The sequence below is a fragment of the Halictus rubicundus genome, chromosome 5, assembly GCF_050948215.1.
Source record: "Halictus rubicundus isolate RS-2024b chromosome 5, iyHalRubi1_principal, whole genome shotgun sequence".
Classification (NCBI taxonomy): Eukaryota; Metazoa; Arthropoda; class Insecta; order Hymenoptera; family Halictidae; genus Halictus; species Halictus rubicundus.
This window is the reverse complement of record NC_135153.1, coordinates 20,109,118-20,127,087: the sequence shown is the minus strand read 5'-3', so window position 1 is coordinate 20,127,087 and position 17,970 is coordinate 20,109,118. Positions and strand designations below refer to the sequence as shown.

At 45.6% G+C, this 17,970-nt stretch overlaps 1 protein-coding gene across 1 annotated transcript in view; it reads right to left on the bottom strand.

Moving 5' to 3' along the window:
* The window catches only part of LOC143354525 (uncharacterized), a 100,600-nt gene that overhangs the window by 16,453 nt on the left and 66,177 nt on the right, over window positions 1-17,970 (bottom strand). Inside the window, exons 3-8 of the mRNA XM_076788690.1 lie at window positions 8,934-9,083; window positions 6,184-6,378; window positions 4,842-4,927; window positions 4,370-4,566; window positions 3,281-3,398; window positions 2,846-3,085 (exon numbers count right to left, since the gene is read on the bottom strand). Coding sequence (XP_076644805.1) covers window positions 2,846-3,085; window positions 3,281-3,398; window positions 4,370-4,566; window positions 4,842-4,927; window positions 6,184-6,378; window positions 8,934-9,083 — 986 coding nt within the window. The remainder of the gene's footprint in view (window positions 1-2,845; window positions 3,086-3,280; window positions 3,399-4,369; window positions 4,567-4,841; window positions 4,928-6,183; window positions 6,379-8,933; window positions 9,084-17,970) is intronic.

The window sequence follows — 17,970 nt, the reverse complement described above, 5'->3', positions numbered from 1 at the left end:
GCGTTATTAAATCTTTTTGCGAAGTTCCTCGCTTCCTTTTTCGAATCAGTCGGGAGAACATTGGGGGATACGGAACTTTGTGCCTTAATTTATTTATAACGTTTTCCCCAGTCTGAACTCATGGAGCACCACTGTTACGGTCCAGCAAACGGTGTAGCAAAACAACGCAGCTAGCGTGTATTGTGAAAACTCAAATTTATTGACATATGAAAACAACTTTAGGAAAACAACAACTGTTGCCGTAGGTGCACCGGCACAGTCGGGCATTTTTAAACTGTCCATTTGTTTCCCAACAATCCAATATTTTTCATCTTCGGGTTGCGAACATTATAAATGATTGAATACTTTTCGCACGCTCATTGCGTTTGGTACGAACGAATAAATGATCGAGACAGTAATTTACTGCCAAACAAGGCAAACAAGAAACTGTGCACTTCTGTCTGCCTATGGCTGGACGTTTCTACTTGTCGTTCATACTATCTCATCGATTTATCTTCTATTTTCACAGATATTTCAATACTATTTTAATAATTTTAATAAGTCGAAAATAGTGAATCCTCTGTTTAAATTTTACTACTAGCATCAAAGTTTTGTACCTTTTTCACTTTTGTAAATAAATTCGCAAAGTGCCCAGTCTAATTACAAATATATGTAACTACCCTTGCGGGTGAGGTATCGGGATGAAACTTGGCAGGAAGGTTTCTTTTTCGGCAGACTATAAAGTAGTTCGAGTCCGAATAAAATCGGCCGGGGGGGAAGTTTGAGCAATTTTAAGAATTTGAGCGCCCATGGAAGGAAGTTTCACAGAGCACTATCGGCGCGAACTTTAAGCATATCTGGTAAGATGAATCAAATGATGAACCCTGAGACATGAACACGTTACGCGCGAAAAAGCTAGCCTTGAAACTCCCCATTGTCCACGTGGAAGGAGGATTAAAGTGCTGGCTGCTGAACCGACGTAAATTTCTGCTGCTCTGTAATTGCCGGGGAACAAGTTCGGAAATTCAAAGACGCAATCCGCAGGAACGACCGGCGACGTGTATGTCGCGCACCGGGCATCGTCTGCTGGCCTGTCGTTCGTAAACTCCGTGGCCAATGGCACCGACAGCCCTTTAACCCCGGGTTGAAAACCGGAAACGTTGTTACATTCGGTTTAACGACACCGCCGGTCACTGTACCCCGAGCGTAACAAGCCGGCACGCAGCAACGATAAAAATAGTTGGCCGGGCTCCAAATGGGTTCCGTAGCCGGGATTTTTCAGCCCCGGCCGCGCCGTCGGCAGGTCGGCGCGGCCGCGAATACAATGAACAGCCGCCAGTAGGTCACGCTCCCTGTTCCCACGGCTAAAGGAATCCTGTGCCACGGCGCGGTGTTTCATGGCGTGGCGCGGATAAAATGAATAAAATGCAAAGTACACCGTCTAATCGTACGTGCTCCAGTTTCGTCCCCGAGGCAGACGGCAAGGGAAGAGCCCGGCCGCGATTTATGCGCGCCCCTAATATTTCGCCGTGCTTCCGGGATCCTTGACCCGGATGAATTTGTCAGCCGGCGGAAGAGACTGCCGCCTCTGCGAGACTGAGAAGCTTCTGAGACCCGGCCCGGTCTCAGACCAGCCACCGCGGAAAGAAACCTGCCCCACTTTCGAAACGCACCCCCGAGCTCCGAGTCCAGGATCCGCGTCGAAACTCTCTGCGCGCTGCGCTCTCGCGAGAAATTGCGCTACGATTTTAGGCAGAATAGGGAACCGTGCTCTCAAATTTTTTAACTTTACGGAAACTGAAATTAATATTTTTAAAAATTTATTTCGAGCTGGCAAAACTGGACTTTATTATCCTGTTGATTTAACCAACTGTATCTAGAACATTTAGAAGTGTAAAATCGTGGGATCTGGTAGGAATAAATCCCAGAACAATGCGTTGAAAGTTAAGCGAACGATTTCGCGACGATCGGGCGTTGTATTTATGGCTTTCGCCCTAATCTGTTATTGCAGGGTTATAAAGGGGTTCTTCGTGAAACAGATCGTAAAGAGCTTTCATTTCTTCCCTCTGTGAAACTGCGGCTTTGATGATGTCGGTCTGCGGACGCTCGGAGCAATCACGGCGTTCTAGTCTACGCGATCAAACACAGACAAACGTTTATGTATTTGTTCGTTTCATACCCTTTCGATCCAGCATCTTTTCCAATTTAGAAATACTTGACAGCTGGTGGCAAACTAACCTGCGAATATAACATCCACCATAATAACATAAACGTGGAAACTTTTATATCAAATCGATATAAAGTCAATTTTAAGATTCTGCAATTTTTTGAAAATTGATTTTTTAGTCGAAAATTCAGAAAATATACACAGAGGTGTATCCCATCAGGTAGAACATTCACGATTTTTCCTGTAAATTTTTGTCAAGCAGAACAGAGAAATAATTAATTAAAACCGTGTTCACGCTGGAACTACCCTTGCGGTTCCGACTTGAAAATTGCTGTAGAGGGCCCTATCGATTGGGACGAAGAAGACTAATCACTTTATTTTTTAATTCAAGGAGTATGCAGTTGTTTCGACTAAAAAGAGCAAGTTGAAATCAAGGATTTGAACTAATGGTGGGCGGACACCCGGGGCGAAGTTTTCCGGTAATGACCGAGGGGGTTGCAAAGAGACATCAGAAAACCGTTCCACGGACACGGTCGCTTTGTCTTGGGCGATCCGTAGGGCGGCCGCTGTTTCTTGGCTAAGAGCCTCGTTGGTAATCATTCTTTCAAGATAACGTTGACTGTCTCCGGCGCTCGATAAATTTCCCAGGACGCGACGGGGGTAACGTACGGCGGGACGTGTGAACAGAAACGTACTTACGCCCGGGTAGTCCTGCATCGCCTTCGGATGCGAGAAAACGTACATGTAGCTGTTCGGGTTCGCCCTTGAATGTAAATCCGCGGTCATTATTAATGGGGCGACGGTGCCGCTGTCGGAGATCGCGTCCAACACCAGGTCCCGATTCTTCGTCGCGTGCTCGCTCGTGAACCCAGGCGAGAAATCGCCGTATTGTTCCAGAATCTTTGATAGAATGAGCTCCGGTTCCAGTTCGTGCGTCGCCTGCCGACCAAGAAAATATCACGTCAATTCCACTAGCGGAATGCATACGGAATCGGGGAAGATTCGCCCCGGCACCGTCCGCCCTCTCTCACGCTCGAAATTTATTCAACGGATTTTTTGTCCACCCTCTCTCGGTCCACCGATGTCCGTCCGTTTTCATAGAGCACCCCTAATTGCACGGTATTTGTTTCGTACCTTCGCGTGATCCCTCAGCTCCGCGTCCCTCCTTCCGTCCTGCATCCCGTCCAACAATGCATCCGGTGGTAGAATATGAAATTTCTCCGACTCGGTGACGCCGTACATCAAGTCGAACCTAGGAAAACGAAAACTCAATATCGCAGATTTCTTCGCGCCAGCCTGCCGCTCGGATCATGCTCAATATCAAGAGCCAGACGTGTCTTATGGTACACTTTCGGTTCGCCGATTCAATTAGAATTTACCGTGAGGAGCAAAATTGAATCGATGAAACCATCTCCACTGTAAAATCATTATCCCTGTGTCCGCGAGGACACGTTCTGTACGGTACCCAAAGAAAAGGCGAACGATCGAATTTTTGGAAAGGAAAAATCGGAATACTACCCCGACAATGAACGTGCACCATAATCGATTCATTTTCCGATGAAATATCGGTAATTATTTAGAGAAGGGTCCTCCTCGATTTTAACGACGTTGGAGTATGTTGGTTCAAGGTCATCTGAACAACTTTTCAACGATGTTTCTCAAGTTTCTTGCTTTTATTTTTCGTTTCAGTTAGGTTTGGGATAGGTTCAGTACTGAAAATATAATTGCACTTTTTATCAAATTTTATTCCAAACTGTTATTAATAGAAACTGGGAAAATTTCAGGCATCATACAGGGAATTTCAGTTCAAACTCAAGGTCACGTGAAGGTCATAATATTACAGGTCGTTGGATTCGTCTTGACCTCTGCTATCGTATAGCGATAATAAAAATATATCGTTCCATTTAAAAAAACTTCGATGACCTTGAAATCTCAAAAAATATAATTTTGAACAAATTTTCTTGCCTGTCATAATATTTGCCCCTCTGAACCAACTAATGTTTTCCTGTGAAATTTTGTTCTACTATAAAAGACAAGCGAGATATTATAGATGCTCGAGTTAGGTGAAACACCCTGTATAGAAAAATCCATAAAATCCCCTTTCAATTGCCAGAGCCCCCCTAACATACTTCAAGGTCATCATAATCGATGAGGAGGACCTTCCTCGAAATATCAAGTCAAGTTGAATGGGAACGTGGATGGTGGTGAGCGAGTTTATTTTACCTGCCGATCAGCTGAGCGTTTTTCATTAAAGTCAGCGGCTTGTCGGGAATGACAGCGTTATCGATTAGGGGCGCGAACGCGGGCACGTACTTCGGCTTGTGAATCTTCACGTCCAACAGCGTGTTCACGTCCTGACTGCGCAAACAATGCGCCAGGTCGGCGTCGGTGGTCGTAGGGCAATTCAAAGCGTGCGCCACCTGAAAAATGGTTCGTATCATTCCTCGGCGGCGCGGAATGAACCTTCCGGGGATCGTGGTGCCTCCGCGACCGAGGCGAGACGCGCGATATTTCTTCCCGCGTGTGTTCGAATCGTGCGAAAGCGTCTCTTCCGCGCCGTTTCTCTTCTATTCCGTTTTCTTTGATCCGTGCCGGCGTCAAAAGCGCGTCGGAACTCGATTCTGGTTCATCTCCGACGGACATTCTGGAAAACGCGAATTCTTCACTCCTCTTCAGGAACGAAAGATTTCATTACCTGCTTCGTGATCTGCAGCGGCGCTTTCCCGATGGCGTCCGCGCTCAACGCCGAACCAGACATCAGTATAGCCCGTTTGAACAGATCTGCGCACACGAACGACAATTAATAACCACGGAATCCCCCCAAGGATACCTGACAACCGGTGTGTCTTCCTCCGGCAAAATATTAAGTCCGGTTATTTTTCATTGCGCAATATAATTATTGAACGGACACGCCGGGGCATTGTGCTCCCGAACGGACGGGAAGATCGTCCCTTCGGCCTCGGTGGCAGGTGAAAAATGATCACCGTCACGCTCCTCTTTCGCGACCTCTCCCGGAACTGTGTGAGTCCTTGTGGAAAATAGGATGTCCACGGAACCCCGTACGGTCGCGAGTTCCCGCGCTTCTGAACGCGGTCATCAACGGATAGAGAGTCGCCTGACGTATGATTGAGTTACACTACTTGAACGCGCGGTACTGCTCGTGTCCGTGCAAAAATCACCCAATTCGCAATTTTCGGGATATCACTGGAAGAATCGCGCAGAGAAATTCCACAAGTTTATCCCCGGTCAAAAAATTAGGGCCTCGAATTATCTTCGCAAACAATTTTCCGTTTCTCCTGGAAAACCCTTTCCCGTGTTCTGTTACCTTCGTGCGTGCCATATGTTCATTAATGTCTGTTACTGCACGAGAAATACTATGGCAGTAAAATCGAGGATACAGCACACGGAAGATATCTCATTCGATATAAGAGTGACGTGTGAAAACTGTACCGGCGACCCTAGTGAATAAAGAAATTTTGTAACAGTTAAGTACCACAGATAGCTCTAGATTAAACGTTGATTTATACGTCATAAAAAATGCAATACTAAGGAAAAGATTACGAAGTTCGAAATCTTGTCTGGCACAGCATTGAGTCGAATTACTGATCAGATTGGTAATCAATCGAATCAATTTTTGACATTTTTTGAAATTATACACGCAATTGTCTCAAGAATTTTGCATTGCTCGAAAAAATCGTGTCAGACCAAACAGCTTCGTCGGAGCATTCGCCGACCACTTGTCTGACCGCGGTTGACCAATTCTACTAGCCGACATTGATCTTCCCACTCCACTTACTTAGATTGAACACGAATACGAACAACAAAACGAGCCTACGCCCAAAACCTGAACGCACGACTATTGTTCGAGATTGTTGTCGTTTGCTCGTCGAATAAATTCCTCCGGCCAGCCTCGCATTTTTCAAAGTAGACCCTTATCAATGCGGCGAAAATGGGGGTTACGTGTTCCCCTAAAAGCGTTCCCTTAATATCCAGGCATCGCAGAAGTCGCGAGCACGCGACGCCGCTATAACCGTTACCTTTCTTATTAGCCACCGGGCTGATAAGCAGCAGATTAGCAAAAATGGCGCCGGTGCCGTGTCCGAGGAGGGTGACGCTGTCCGGATTGCCCCAGAACTCGGCAATGTTCTCTCTGATCCACAGTAGCGCGGCTATTTGATCGAGCAGCCCAAAATTGCTGGCCGAGTTGTCACTCGTCCCGGGTCTCAAAAATCCTGCGTCAAAACAGAAAAATAATTTTCTACAAATTTCTCCGTGGACACAATTATTTATCAATATACTTCAAAATGCAGGAGTATTATACGGTCGCAAAAATGTTGGATAATCTTTAACCAGTTAAGCGCATTTGACGTGTATACACGTCGGACCAAATCTCTATTGCGGTGCGATTGATGTTAATGAATTGTTAATTTCTTAACGAACAAAAATGTAATTCCTTCTCATTTTGCTTTACTTTTTCTCGTAAAATTTATAACAGCGGCAATTGGTCTGCGTTCGACGTGTATACTCGTCATAATTTGATTTTAATTGCGCGTCTGTGAGGCATTTTTAAAATTAAATTCCACAGTTAACTGGTTAAAGGGGTGGTTCCCGAGGTCGTTTGGCGAAGGTTAAGAGATCAGTGGTCGATTTAACTTGAAACACTAAATCTCCCCTAAATAACATCCGCGAACATCCGAACAAAGGATTCAGCGAAACAGAGATGCTTCACCGGAGAACAATATCCTATCCGGTGGAATGAATCAGCCGTAACTACCCCCATTAAAATATCGAGACGCCTAGGTAAAATAACAGCCTATCCGGTGCACCAAGAAATCAGCCCGAAACGTAAACTACCCTCGTGCAACCGGATCGTTCTTTTTATTCGTGCGAGCACGGCGCCCGTGCGGCCGTATTTTTCCTCCCTTGTTTTGCAAAGGGCTGAAGTTATCCGCGGACTTCTCACGAACTAACTGTGCGGCGGGCCGCGGGGGAAGAGGGGCTGGCGGCGGCGTTGGCGGCGGGCGAAGTTAACTAAGCGCCTTCCCAGGCACTTTAACCTAATTTATGATTATGGTTCCGCGGCCTCTTCTTCCCGCTTCTATTTTTTTTTCTCCCTCCGCTCTCGCTACCACTCTTAAAGCACCCCACTTGTCGGATGTAGCCCCGGTGCAGCTCGCGCCGCGACGTCCGTCCATTTGCATTGCGCGCGGAGCTCGCGTTATCATTTTAGGGGAAAGGATAGGCGGAAGATCGTCGTTACAGGGACCGCAGAAGACTGACGGGGGAGGGGGGAAGGAAAAAAATGGACCAGGCCACGGAAAAATGGCGGGGATCGATGAGAAGTTTCGGGGCCAGAAGAAAGCCTTTGTCTCCGACCGCCAGCTTCTTCTCTCGCCGAGCAACCGTTCTCTTTCGCGATACACACTGCCCGAAAGTTCTCCAAAGTTCCCACCGTCTTCGCAGGTACAGTCGGAGCCAAAAAGATCGGACACCATTTCTTTTTCTTTTCGTATTGTAGGGTTATCAATGAGACACCGTGTTAGAATGATTGTTTAGAGTGACTGTGGACGCGACATTGTGGCGCCAACGTGTTTGGGTCCTGCGTGAAAGGAAGTCTGTTTGGGCCGAAGTGTGCAAGAAGAGTGTTTGGGTCTCGGTGACAAGAGTAACGTGTTTAGGGGCGGCAAGCGCAGGGCGTACGTGACTGTCTGGGTTTTCCGAATGCACGTGAAACTGATAGAGAGAGAATGAGAGTGCAAGAGAGGAAGAATGAAAGTGGGACTTGTATAAAAGGGACGAATGCGAGGGATGTTATGTCAGTCAGTCGAGAGAGAGAGAGAGAGTCAGTAGGAAGAGCGAGAGTCAGAGAAGCGAGAGTCGCGAGCGAGTGTATTAACGAAGTATCCAGTTATTAAGAGTATAAAGGACTTTAGCGAAATCGGTATGAGATCACTCCACCCGTTACGTCACACCTGAGACGTAGGAGTTTCCTCTAAAATATTCCTACAGTATGATATCGGAAGAAAATGTTAGTGAACCGATCGTGCGTGTTCGAGGCGCGACTGGTTACAAGCGAGAATAAAATTGTAACAGTTACGGTAGAGATCTTTCTGGCGGTTACGCGGAGGATACTGCAGTACGTTCGAAGAAGGTTTGGCCGCGCGCGATACGCGGGATTGAAATCGCCGGAATAAACATCCGTGGGAACGCTAACCGAATTTCAATAACTACGTCGCCGTCGGAGTGCAAAACAGCCTCCCTACCCTTAAAGTTGCTCACCAGCAATTCCGGAAATGATACTAAAATTACAGAAATTTCCATAGCCCGGCGCGAATTGATGTTACTCGCGGATCGCGCCGGGCGATAAAAAATTCCGTAAAACTTTTCGGGAATTCGGTTGCAGCGGCGCGGCGCAGGGCTCGAGGGCCGAGTTACTTATACGAGTGAACGGTAAAAGATATTGGAAGGGCGGCGCTCCGCTCGTAGTAAGATGACGGATCGATAGAGAGTCGCGGCAGGGAAATAAAAAGGAGCTCGTCGAAGATCAAAAACCGATGGCGCAGCGGAGCGCGAACGCTAATGAAGCAGAATTCCTGATTTCATGCGAGAATGCCGCCGACAGGGCTTCGGCAAGATTTCATAAATTCGCGACGACCCTTGTTCCACATTTCCTGACGAAATTTCGAAACGATTACATTTTATACTCTCCCCTAACCCGCTACAATCCATTCCCCGTTTCCTATAGTATTTTCGACCGGTTCACGCAAATTTCGAATCACGTACGTACCGAGGATGCCTAAGCGGAAGTTGATCGTGACGACGATGACTTTACCATAAGCTGACAGTATTGTACCGTCGTACGGGTTGCCGCTGTTCCACTCGTAACTCTCCCCGTGTATAAACACTATCACTGGATATCTCGGCACCGTCTTCTGGCCTGGAATCAGAAATTTTCACACAAAATTAGAAGAGTGTCGGAAAAAGAAAAAGAAAATTTGTAACAGTAAACCAGCCTGCTCTCCACCAAATCTCTGAAGACTTTAATTTCAAAATTAAGGGCAGCTAAAATAATTGATTACTTTTGGGCACCCTTAATATTTCACAGCGAAATTAATGGAATAGTCGCCGGTGGATAGTATGTTAACAATCGTAATAATCAGGCTGTGCTTTCCTGCGAGAGCGTCCTCTCTGTCAGCGGTTTTTCCGCTTAGGGTTTTTGATTTACGTCAGCCGAAGAATTATCGGCGGAGTTTGCCCTATGGAAGTCGACGGGCGCGTGAAGTCGGGTCAGTTCGAAAATTTATCACCCTCAGCCCCCGGGTCGCCGGCACCCTTGTTCCTCAACTATTCACTGTGAGTTTTCGGTATTAGGGTATCTATAAATTCTTCTCTCCCATCCTGTAGACGACGTAGTTTCCTTTTACTGAACGATCCACAAATTAGACTAGAGCGAACCGACCGGGCCACCACCCTCCAAAGCCCTCGAGATTTATTGGTAAGTCTGTTTTACGCGATTGTAGCTCCCATCGGGCAGTCAACTCTTCCTACCGACGTTCGAGTACAGCGTCGATCCCTATTTCGGGTTCGGCCTTGTCCGCGACTCCCTCCTCCCATAATATTGCAAAACCCACTAAAAAAGCCGGAAGTAAATTGTATAAATACAGTAAGTCACAGCCACGATCGTACACTGCATATAAAAATTTGATTCCTCTGGTAAAACAGTTTAGGGGATGATTTGGAAGAAGAAACGTAACAAGGATGATTATAATTGATATATTAACACGTTGAACGCCACGTCAGCCATACGTGGCTGACGGAATCATTTGTGCAGGTTTTAAAATGAATTTTTACGTTGATATATTCATTGTACTAAACTTAATTAGGATCTGTAACATGCAAGAAAGTTGGAGGATTACTCAGTATCGTACATTTAATTTTTTGCAATTTTTATTTCATTAAATAACTTAGTTTGATGTTATGGAATTGTTTGGCGTTCAAAGTGTTAACGAAACAGTTTCCACAATTCGGTCTGGAGAACATCTCACGGCTAAAAATCGTGCAGTATAAATTTTCTTGGTGCTCCCCCGGAGAGAAACGAATTCCCGAAATTCGAATTTTGCATTGACCTATGGCCGTTCTTTGTAGCACGTCGACAAAAATCGTTTCGGCCGTTCGCCGAAGGGCGAATTCCGGAGAAGAATCGAGGGGCTCAAATGACCCGGGCGCTCATCGACAGAGGGCTAACTTTGTCACGCCTTGGATTTCATAAGCCCCGTGACGGCCGGGGTCTCGTTCGCTCATTTTTCCAGAACGCAATAACTCGGCGTTGTTCGCGCCTTACCTGTGAAACATTAGAACGTTATAACGCGCTAGGGCTCTGATGATTGTTCACCGTGCTAAAAAAAAAAAAAAAACACGGCACCGCCCTTTGAGATTTGATCTTTGTCCGTGGCGCGTCACGAAGCGCGGCCGCCCCAACAGAAAGCACAATATCACTGTCGGGCACCGGTAACAACACCGGCGGCGATTGTTTAAAATAATTAAAAGCGCGCGTCACAACGGCGCGGGCGCATTGAAATCATTTCCCTTTACGCGAGGGGCCCGTGTATTTAATTAGAGAAATTGTATATTATTAAATCTAAAGAATTTCGCGCGTTATAACGAGCGGCCGTAACGAGGGTTGGAACTCGTAAACAACGGCTCGGGAACGCCTCCTCCGCACCGGCAAATGATTCGATTTGACACCCCCCCCCCCCTCGGAGGAGGGCGCGATATTTCTCTGACAGTCCATAAACGTGTTAACAGGTCGTCAGCGACAGTGATCATCCCCCTCCCCCCCTCCGACCGGTACTCCGGACGTTTATTTCTTCCCTGTTTACTTGTAATATTTTTTCCACGGTATTCCCACTCGCCCTTGCGCGCAGGGGTTGAACCCGTCTGACCCAGACGCCAGGGAAGATGTACGGTCGAGCATTACCATAACAAATTCGGGTCTCGCCGCAAAAATATTAAGCGAAGGATTACTGATATCTGCTGCGGGGGTTGCGAGTAATAAAGCACCCTCTTTTTTCTCTCGCCCCTCCGCACTCCCCTCCCCACCCCTCGGCTCCTAGATGGACGGGATAAAGCCGGATGGTAGCTTTCGAGATTGGACACGCGCGCATACCGCCCCGCCATTATATTTCACTCTCACGGAAAAAAGAGAAACGTACCTGTGTAAAACTGGCGGGGGGTGGGGGTGGAGGGACAGGGTGGAAGGGGTGAACTCCACCGAGACGTCCCTTCCGCCGGAAATTACTTAAGCAACAGACTCCGGTCCATTTTAAAGAAACATTCAGACCCCGGCGAGGACTGACTTCTTGGTAAAAGTTTCGCGGTGGTTTCGAGCGGCTCGCAGCCGCGCCGAGACGCTCAGTGAAAATTTACTCTTTTGTTCCTGTTCTGCGGGGAAGTCCACACTATCAACCCTTCCACCGACCACGGGAAAGAATAGTTTGTTGTTCCGCCGGGCCGGAGATAACTCCGCGAACTTTGATTAATTTTCGCGAGGAGAAAGCTCTTCTCGCTCTTTTATTCTCTTTTGTTTCGAGAATGCGTGGCGGAGGGTCGAAGGGATAAACATTGAGTGACATTCGGCAACAAATTTATTCGAACTTTCGTTACTGTGTTGCACGATAATTGGAAATATTAACCCTTTGCACTCGGAGCTATTTTCATTGTAAAACTAAATTTTTCTTCCGTCTTGGAATATTTTCATTTTATTCGTACGAAACTGATCCGATTTCTACATATAATATTTCAATGTTTAGTAATCTATTGAATACAAATCTTGTAATGTAACAAATATTTTGCAATATTTTTTGTAATTTCTTTGAAATAATGCCACAACAATTTCTAGCGGTGCTTCAGAGTCACCAGTCGAGTGCAAAGGGTTAAGTTTTAAATTTACACAGAATTTCAGAGAGGTTCATATTTTTGTCCTCGAGCAGCAAGTTTTGCAAAACATGCTCCATAAAAATACATAGAACTCCTTTAATTTTTATTGTTTTTGCTTGTGAAAGATAACTTGTGTACTTCAAGTACCCATAAATACGTGTGAAAAATCCTGGTACAATAAGTTCAATAGTTTTTCTGAGAGAAATTCGGAAAAATTAGTAAAAAGAAAATATGCACCCACTTCATATGAGCTCGTGCTTTCTGCATTAATGATATTTTCGCTATATCTTATATTATTAAGTATTAACAAGGTTTCGATAATCGATAGCCATAACTATAAATGACATCAGTATTTTAGGAGTCCACCAAAAATTTGACAACGTTCCAACGTGGCCGTTTACGGCGCGTTTTCGCGGCAGAAATTCCGCGGGTCAAAGGTGGCGCAGCGGGAAATAGGTCGACGCGATCATACGGTGGGCACTCTTGCAATAATAAATGCGCCGCGTGGTTGCTTCCATAAGATCGTATCGACCTATTTTCTGTTGCGTTCGCACGCAAACGTGTTCGAAAGGAGCTCGCACGATCCCACACACCTATTCAAGGGATGCTCCATCTCCATGGTTAATGACGGGGATTCATCATCGCCCGAACGTCAGAAGGATGCCCGCGCGGCGGCGCGCGTTCGCTGGAAAACCCGCGGACTCCCAACGTTTTAATTAACTTTTGTTTTTGGGTCACAGAATTTGATTCCCTCGTATTTCGGGGGAGGGCGCAGGTCGACAGAGCGGAGGAACTATGTCGGCGAGGAAGCGGAAACTGCGTTCACCCCATTCGCATTAATTTGCAGATTACCGTCGGCGCGTAGGAGTCGAATAGTTCCGGAATTGGCAGATTGGAAACCGAGCGCCGCCGTCTGTCACTTTTGACAGTAGCACAGTGAAACCTCTTCTAACACAAAGAAAAACGCTCTAAAAACGCGATGCGAAAATCTCAATAATTCCCCTGTAACACTATTTTCTTGTAACCTAACAACTTGTTATCAATTGCAGATTCAAAAGTTATTCAATGAGAATCAGAATTGGGAAGAAATTTTCTTCGAAACTAAAAAATATCACATTCTAGAAAAATAAGATAAAAACAGTATTATTCTTCTTAATATTTAAGTTTTCTGGGAATTTAAAACTCTGCAAATGAAATAAATGCATAAAGATGCCCGCAGTGTAGTCAAATAAAATAGTTTGCATTGCTTTACAATTCGTGTAAAATAGCCATATTGCTATTATATTAGCTTGTGATGGAAGGATCGAAAATGTCAGCCGAGTTTTGTAACAAAGCTTTCAAATTCTGGGTAAAATCGTAGCCGATGGCCCTTGGCCCTCAGGAGCCCTTTAAGAGTAATGCATACAGGGTGTTTCACCTAACTCGAGCGTCTATAATATCTTGCTTGTAATTTATGATAGAAAAAAATGTCAAAGGAAAACATTAGTTGGCTTACAGGTTCAAATATTATGACAGACAAAATAATTCGTTCAAGGTTATATTTTTTGAGATTTCAATGTCATCAAAGTTTTTTTGCATGGAATGATATATTTTTATTATCGCTATATGATAGCCGAAAAATATATCATTCCATTTAAAAAACTTCGATGATCTTGAAATCTCAAAAAATATAACCATGACCTTTGTTTGCCTATCATAGTATTTGTTCCTCTGAACCAACTAATGTATTTCTCTATAATTTTCTTCTATAATAAAAAAACAAGCGAGATATTTTAGATGCTCGAGTTAGGCGAATCACCCTGTACAGCGCAGGAAAAGTCAATGTAACTACCTCGCCAGGATTTTATTTTCCAGTTTGGCGCGTTGGGAACTCGATCGAGCGACATTGTAACCTAAAACGTCGTTTCGCCGTAATATTATAGAACAGCAAAGACCACGGGAAACGAGGTTCAGAAGTAAAATATGTTGGCGTACACGGTCAGGCGTACTCGGTTTATCGGACGGCCGGCAAAGTGCGCCGCGAGATATCTTTTTACCGGGTACACGGCCGTCGCGCCGGCCACGTTGCACCTTTTTGTTAAGGTATAGATCCGTGTCAATTGATTTACGGCGGACGTTGCGTCCGCAGCGACGTTCCGTCGCACCAACGGGAAAATATCCCCGGACACGAGGCGCCGTACGTCAATTTCACGCGGACTGTATCGACCGGTTTTTTAATTTTCATGGAAATTTCGCGGACCGGACGCGCGACGCGGCTTCGTTCTTCGCCTTTATCTCCGCGATGTCCTGCGAACGGCTGTTGCCCGAGATTTTTGCCGGATCGCTAAAATATTTTTCGACGATAAAAACCGTAGCTGTTCGTTCCGACTTCGGGAAACGCCGCCTCGTGTCCCGTAACACGGCTTCGAGTTTCATGAATACAAATTCCTCGGGTTCGAATATATTTTGCATTTTCCGTGGAAGAACGATAGCGTATCGCCGGTATCGCGCGCGTAATAAACGAAGAAAAATTTCATTGCGCAACTACCTCGTAATATTCGAGCGTGCCTCCGAAGTACGCTAAATCAAACTCTCGGACGCGCCCCTAAATTTTGCAGGGCGCGCCGGCCCCCTTTCGCGGAAATTCGTAGCAATAACCCGGAGGCAAGAGCGCGCGAGGATCGCGGCGCGAAAACAATAACTCGACATCGACGATACGTCGAAAAGTTATACGGCCGTTGGCCTCTCGTTAAATTAAAACTTCCATTCTTCTTATCGCGCGGTTCAATTCCTAACAGCCGCCGCCCAGCGCCGCGCCCGTTGTAACTTGCACTCTGCCGGAATAATTCACGACCTCGGACCGTACGCAGTCGCTGGTGTACAGCGTTTCTGCGTGAAACAAATCAACGCTAGATTTACGAGCCAGGCTACCCGCGACTATAAGGGTCCGCGGTGGCCGGCGAGGGTGGTTTTCACCGTGGCGTAATCATTTTTATCGGCCCCGTCATGGCATTACTGACCGGCGTCGGATAAATATTTATGGCCGGCGCGTATACGGCTCCGGGACCTCGATGGCGTCGTAACTCAACCCTGCTCGGCCGATTTTCTTTTATGGACGCCACCACCGAGCGACGTCTCCACCAGGAGTTTACAGAAAGAGAGGGCCGCAACGATCGAGGGCAGCATGATCGCGAGAGATGCCAGGATTCGGGGTCAATGACGTCGAGCGGCGTCAACGGCCCTGTCCCGACGGCCACCACGCAACCCCTCCGTGCAAACCCTCCAGCCTCCCCGAAATGTACGATACCTGCCGCCATCTTGCGGCCGAGTCACGAAACTCTGGTGGATACGGGTTGCCGCTGACTGCAACAGATGTCAGCATGCATAGTGTTCACGAGGACCACAGGACGACCACCGGAATCGTATGGGTATGCCGGAACCTACATTCCAGGGAGTCAATCACTATGCCGGATCGCTATTGTTCGGTCATCCAGCGACCGAGTCGATTTTAAGGGCTGTTTCGGTGAACAGAGATAAGAAGATGGAATCGAGAGTAGAGTAAATATAATAAATAGATTCAACCAGCAACAAGACTGGCTAAAGGCCGAGAAAGGAAGTGGAATAAGCGGTCATGCTTGCGGGAGGAGCTTTCTGAGGGAATCCAGGACGCGAATGGAAAATCCTATCAAGAGACCTCAGCTCGATACCGAGAAAGAATATTGAATAGTATAACACGAGAGCGGGATGGGTTCTTGAAGTGTATTCGAGAGGGATGAAATACTATGAAGAATTTTATGAGACAAACAGTGAAATGAGAGGGTGCAATTTAAAACAGAACAAATAGATACTTGCTCCTTATCTTAATCATTTTAAACTAGTCAATTTAAAAGATTTAAACACGCGATGATTTAATCTAGCAGACTATGAAAAATAAAGCTGGGACCCTAAATGTCAAGAAATGTTCAATCACGAATTCGTTTTATACTAATTAAAACCAAAATTGTTATGTGCATAACGTTGCATTCAATATTATTTGTTTTACATATGCGTTTGTTTTATTTTAATGGAAATATTAATTACATTGTTTTCAATCTTCCACGGTAAAAACAACATTTATAACAATACAATTGATAAACGAATTCGCATTCAATTTACTCTGTCCGGGGATGTGAGGTGCATATTTCTGCAACAAATTCCAGTCCCAATTTATCTGGAAATACAGGGGATACAGTACATATTTCCAACACCGTAATTATACGTCAAAGTTATGTACGGTTACGATACAAATTGTTGTTAATGGACAAGTAGAGCAGAATTGGTCCGAAGTTTCTGTTATCGTTCACAGAATTATGATCCCAAGACAGTCCTGCATACTGATGCTGCAACTTTATACCCGCGTGGAGCAACCCGAGCAATGTTTGCCTGATTAGGATGCTTCAGGGTCATGCAAGAAATGAATAATTACTTATCTGCGTGGTTTTCAAGGAGATAGGAACACTAATGGGGTACATTCTCGGAATTAAAGTGCTGCGGTACCGGGACGGTCATTTGAATTCAGTAGAAACGCGTCGCACACTGGTCAATTTGTTCGGAAACGTGGAGAAAATTGGAAAGAGGGTATTCAGTTCATGGAATCCAATTAATGTTGCAAGTATTTCCGCATGATTCCTTGTTAGCCGCGAAAGTATCCGTCCACCCTTTAAAACCGAATAAAATTCTAAAATTGGTTCGATGCTGGAAGGATTAAAACTGGGTAATTTATAAAAGAAATTAACCCTTAATGGACTAATGTCGCCATATAAGCAACATGGCACTTTTATTTACTGAGACTCCTAAGTAATCAATGACTTCGAAATCTAAAACAAACTTCGTAGTAAACTCAGGTTTTTATTTCTTCATTTATTATATAATCTCCATATCAAGGACAGTTTGTCATCTTTCCTGCAAATTCTCAATCCCCCCCTTATAGAAATCCAGGGTTCGTCTAGCAAAATATTAAAACTGTAAACGAATACCTGTTTCCTCTTCGACGATCGGTACGGAACTAAAGGCGAAACAAATTCTTAGCAAATAATTGATTACTTATGGGTACCCCTAATATTTTCCTTTCTACAGGGTGGTTGGTAACTGGTGGTACAAGCGAAAAGGGGGTGATTCTACGCGAAAAAAGAAGTTGAAAATATAGAATAAAAATTTTTCGTTTGAGGTTTCCTTTTCGAGAAAATCGAATTTAAAGATCCGTCGGGTTCGCGTGCTTTAGTATGCGCAGGAAGTAGAATTGGTAGGTCATGATCAGACGCAGCAGACAATTCCTATCGAATAACACGCGCATTGGCTGCATTTTCAAACTCAATGTTCTCGAAAACGAAGCTTTCGATGAAAACATTTTATTCTATATTTTCGACTTCTTTTTTCGCGTAGAATCACCCCCTTTCCGCTTGTACCACCAGTTACCAACCACCCTGTATATTGGATATAAAAATGTTGAGTCCACAGTTAATAAGGAATAAACGTCGGTCAAAATTGCGAAGAAAAATGCGCATGATTTCTCAACTGTAAGTAAAAAGCAATGCACAAGGTTTCAAAGTTTGGGCCTGCGATAGATTTCTCAAAATGTTTGCCGCGTTTAATTATTCATGGCTCATAGGAACCTGAATCGATTTTGATGGAGCTTGTGCGGGTTGCTCGGCGCCCGGCCACCGCAGCCCGTTAAGAAAGTGGAAAAAGACTGGGGGTAATAAGAGGGAACGGTGGCAGTAAAAGCTGGATGGGTGTTTTCGACGCGCCGCCGTGCCGCGTCGCGGCGCGTCGCGGCGCGGCATCCGACCAGAAGTTCATTTGGCTCGCGGCGAGAGTCGTAACGCGAGTTGGCACTCCGCGAGGGAACGGTTTCCCGGAGTTGTGCCCGT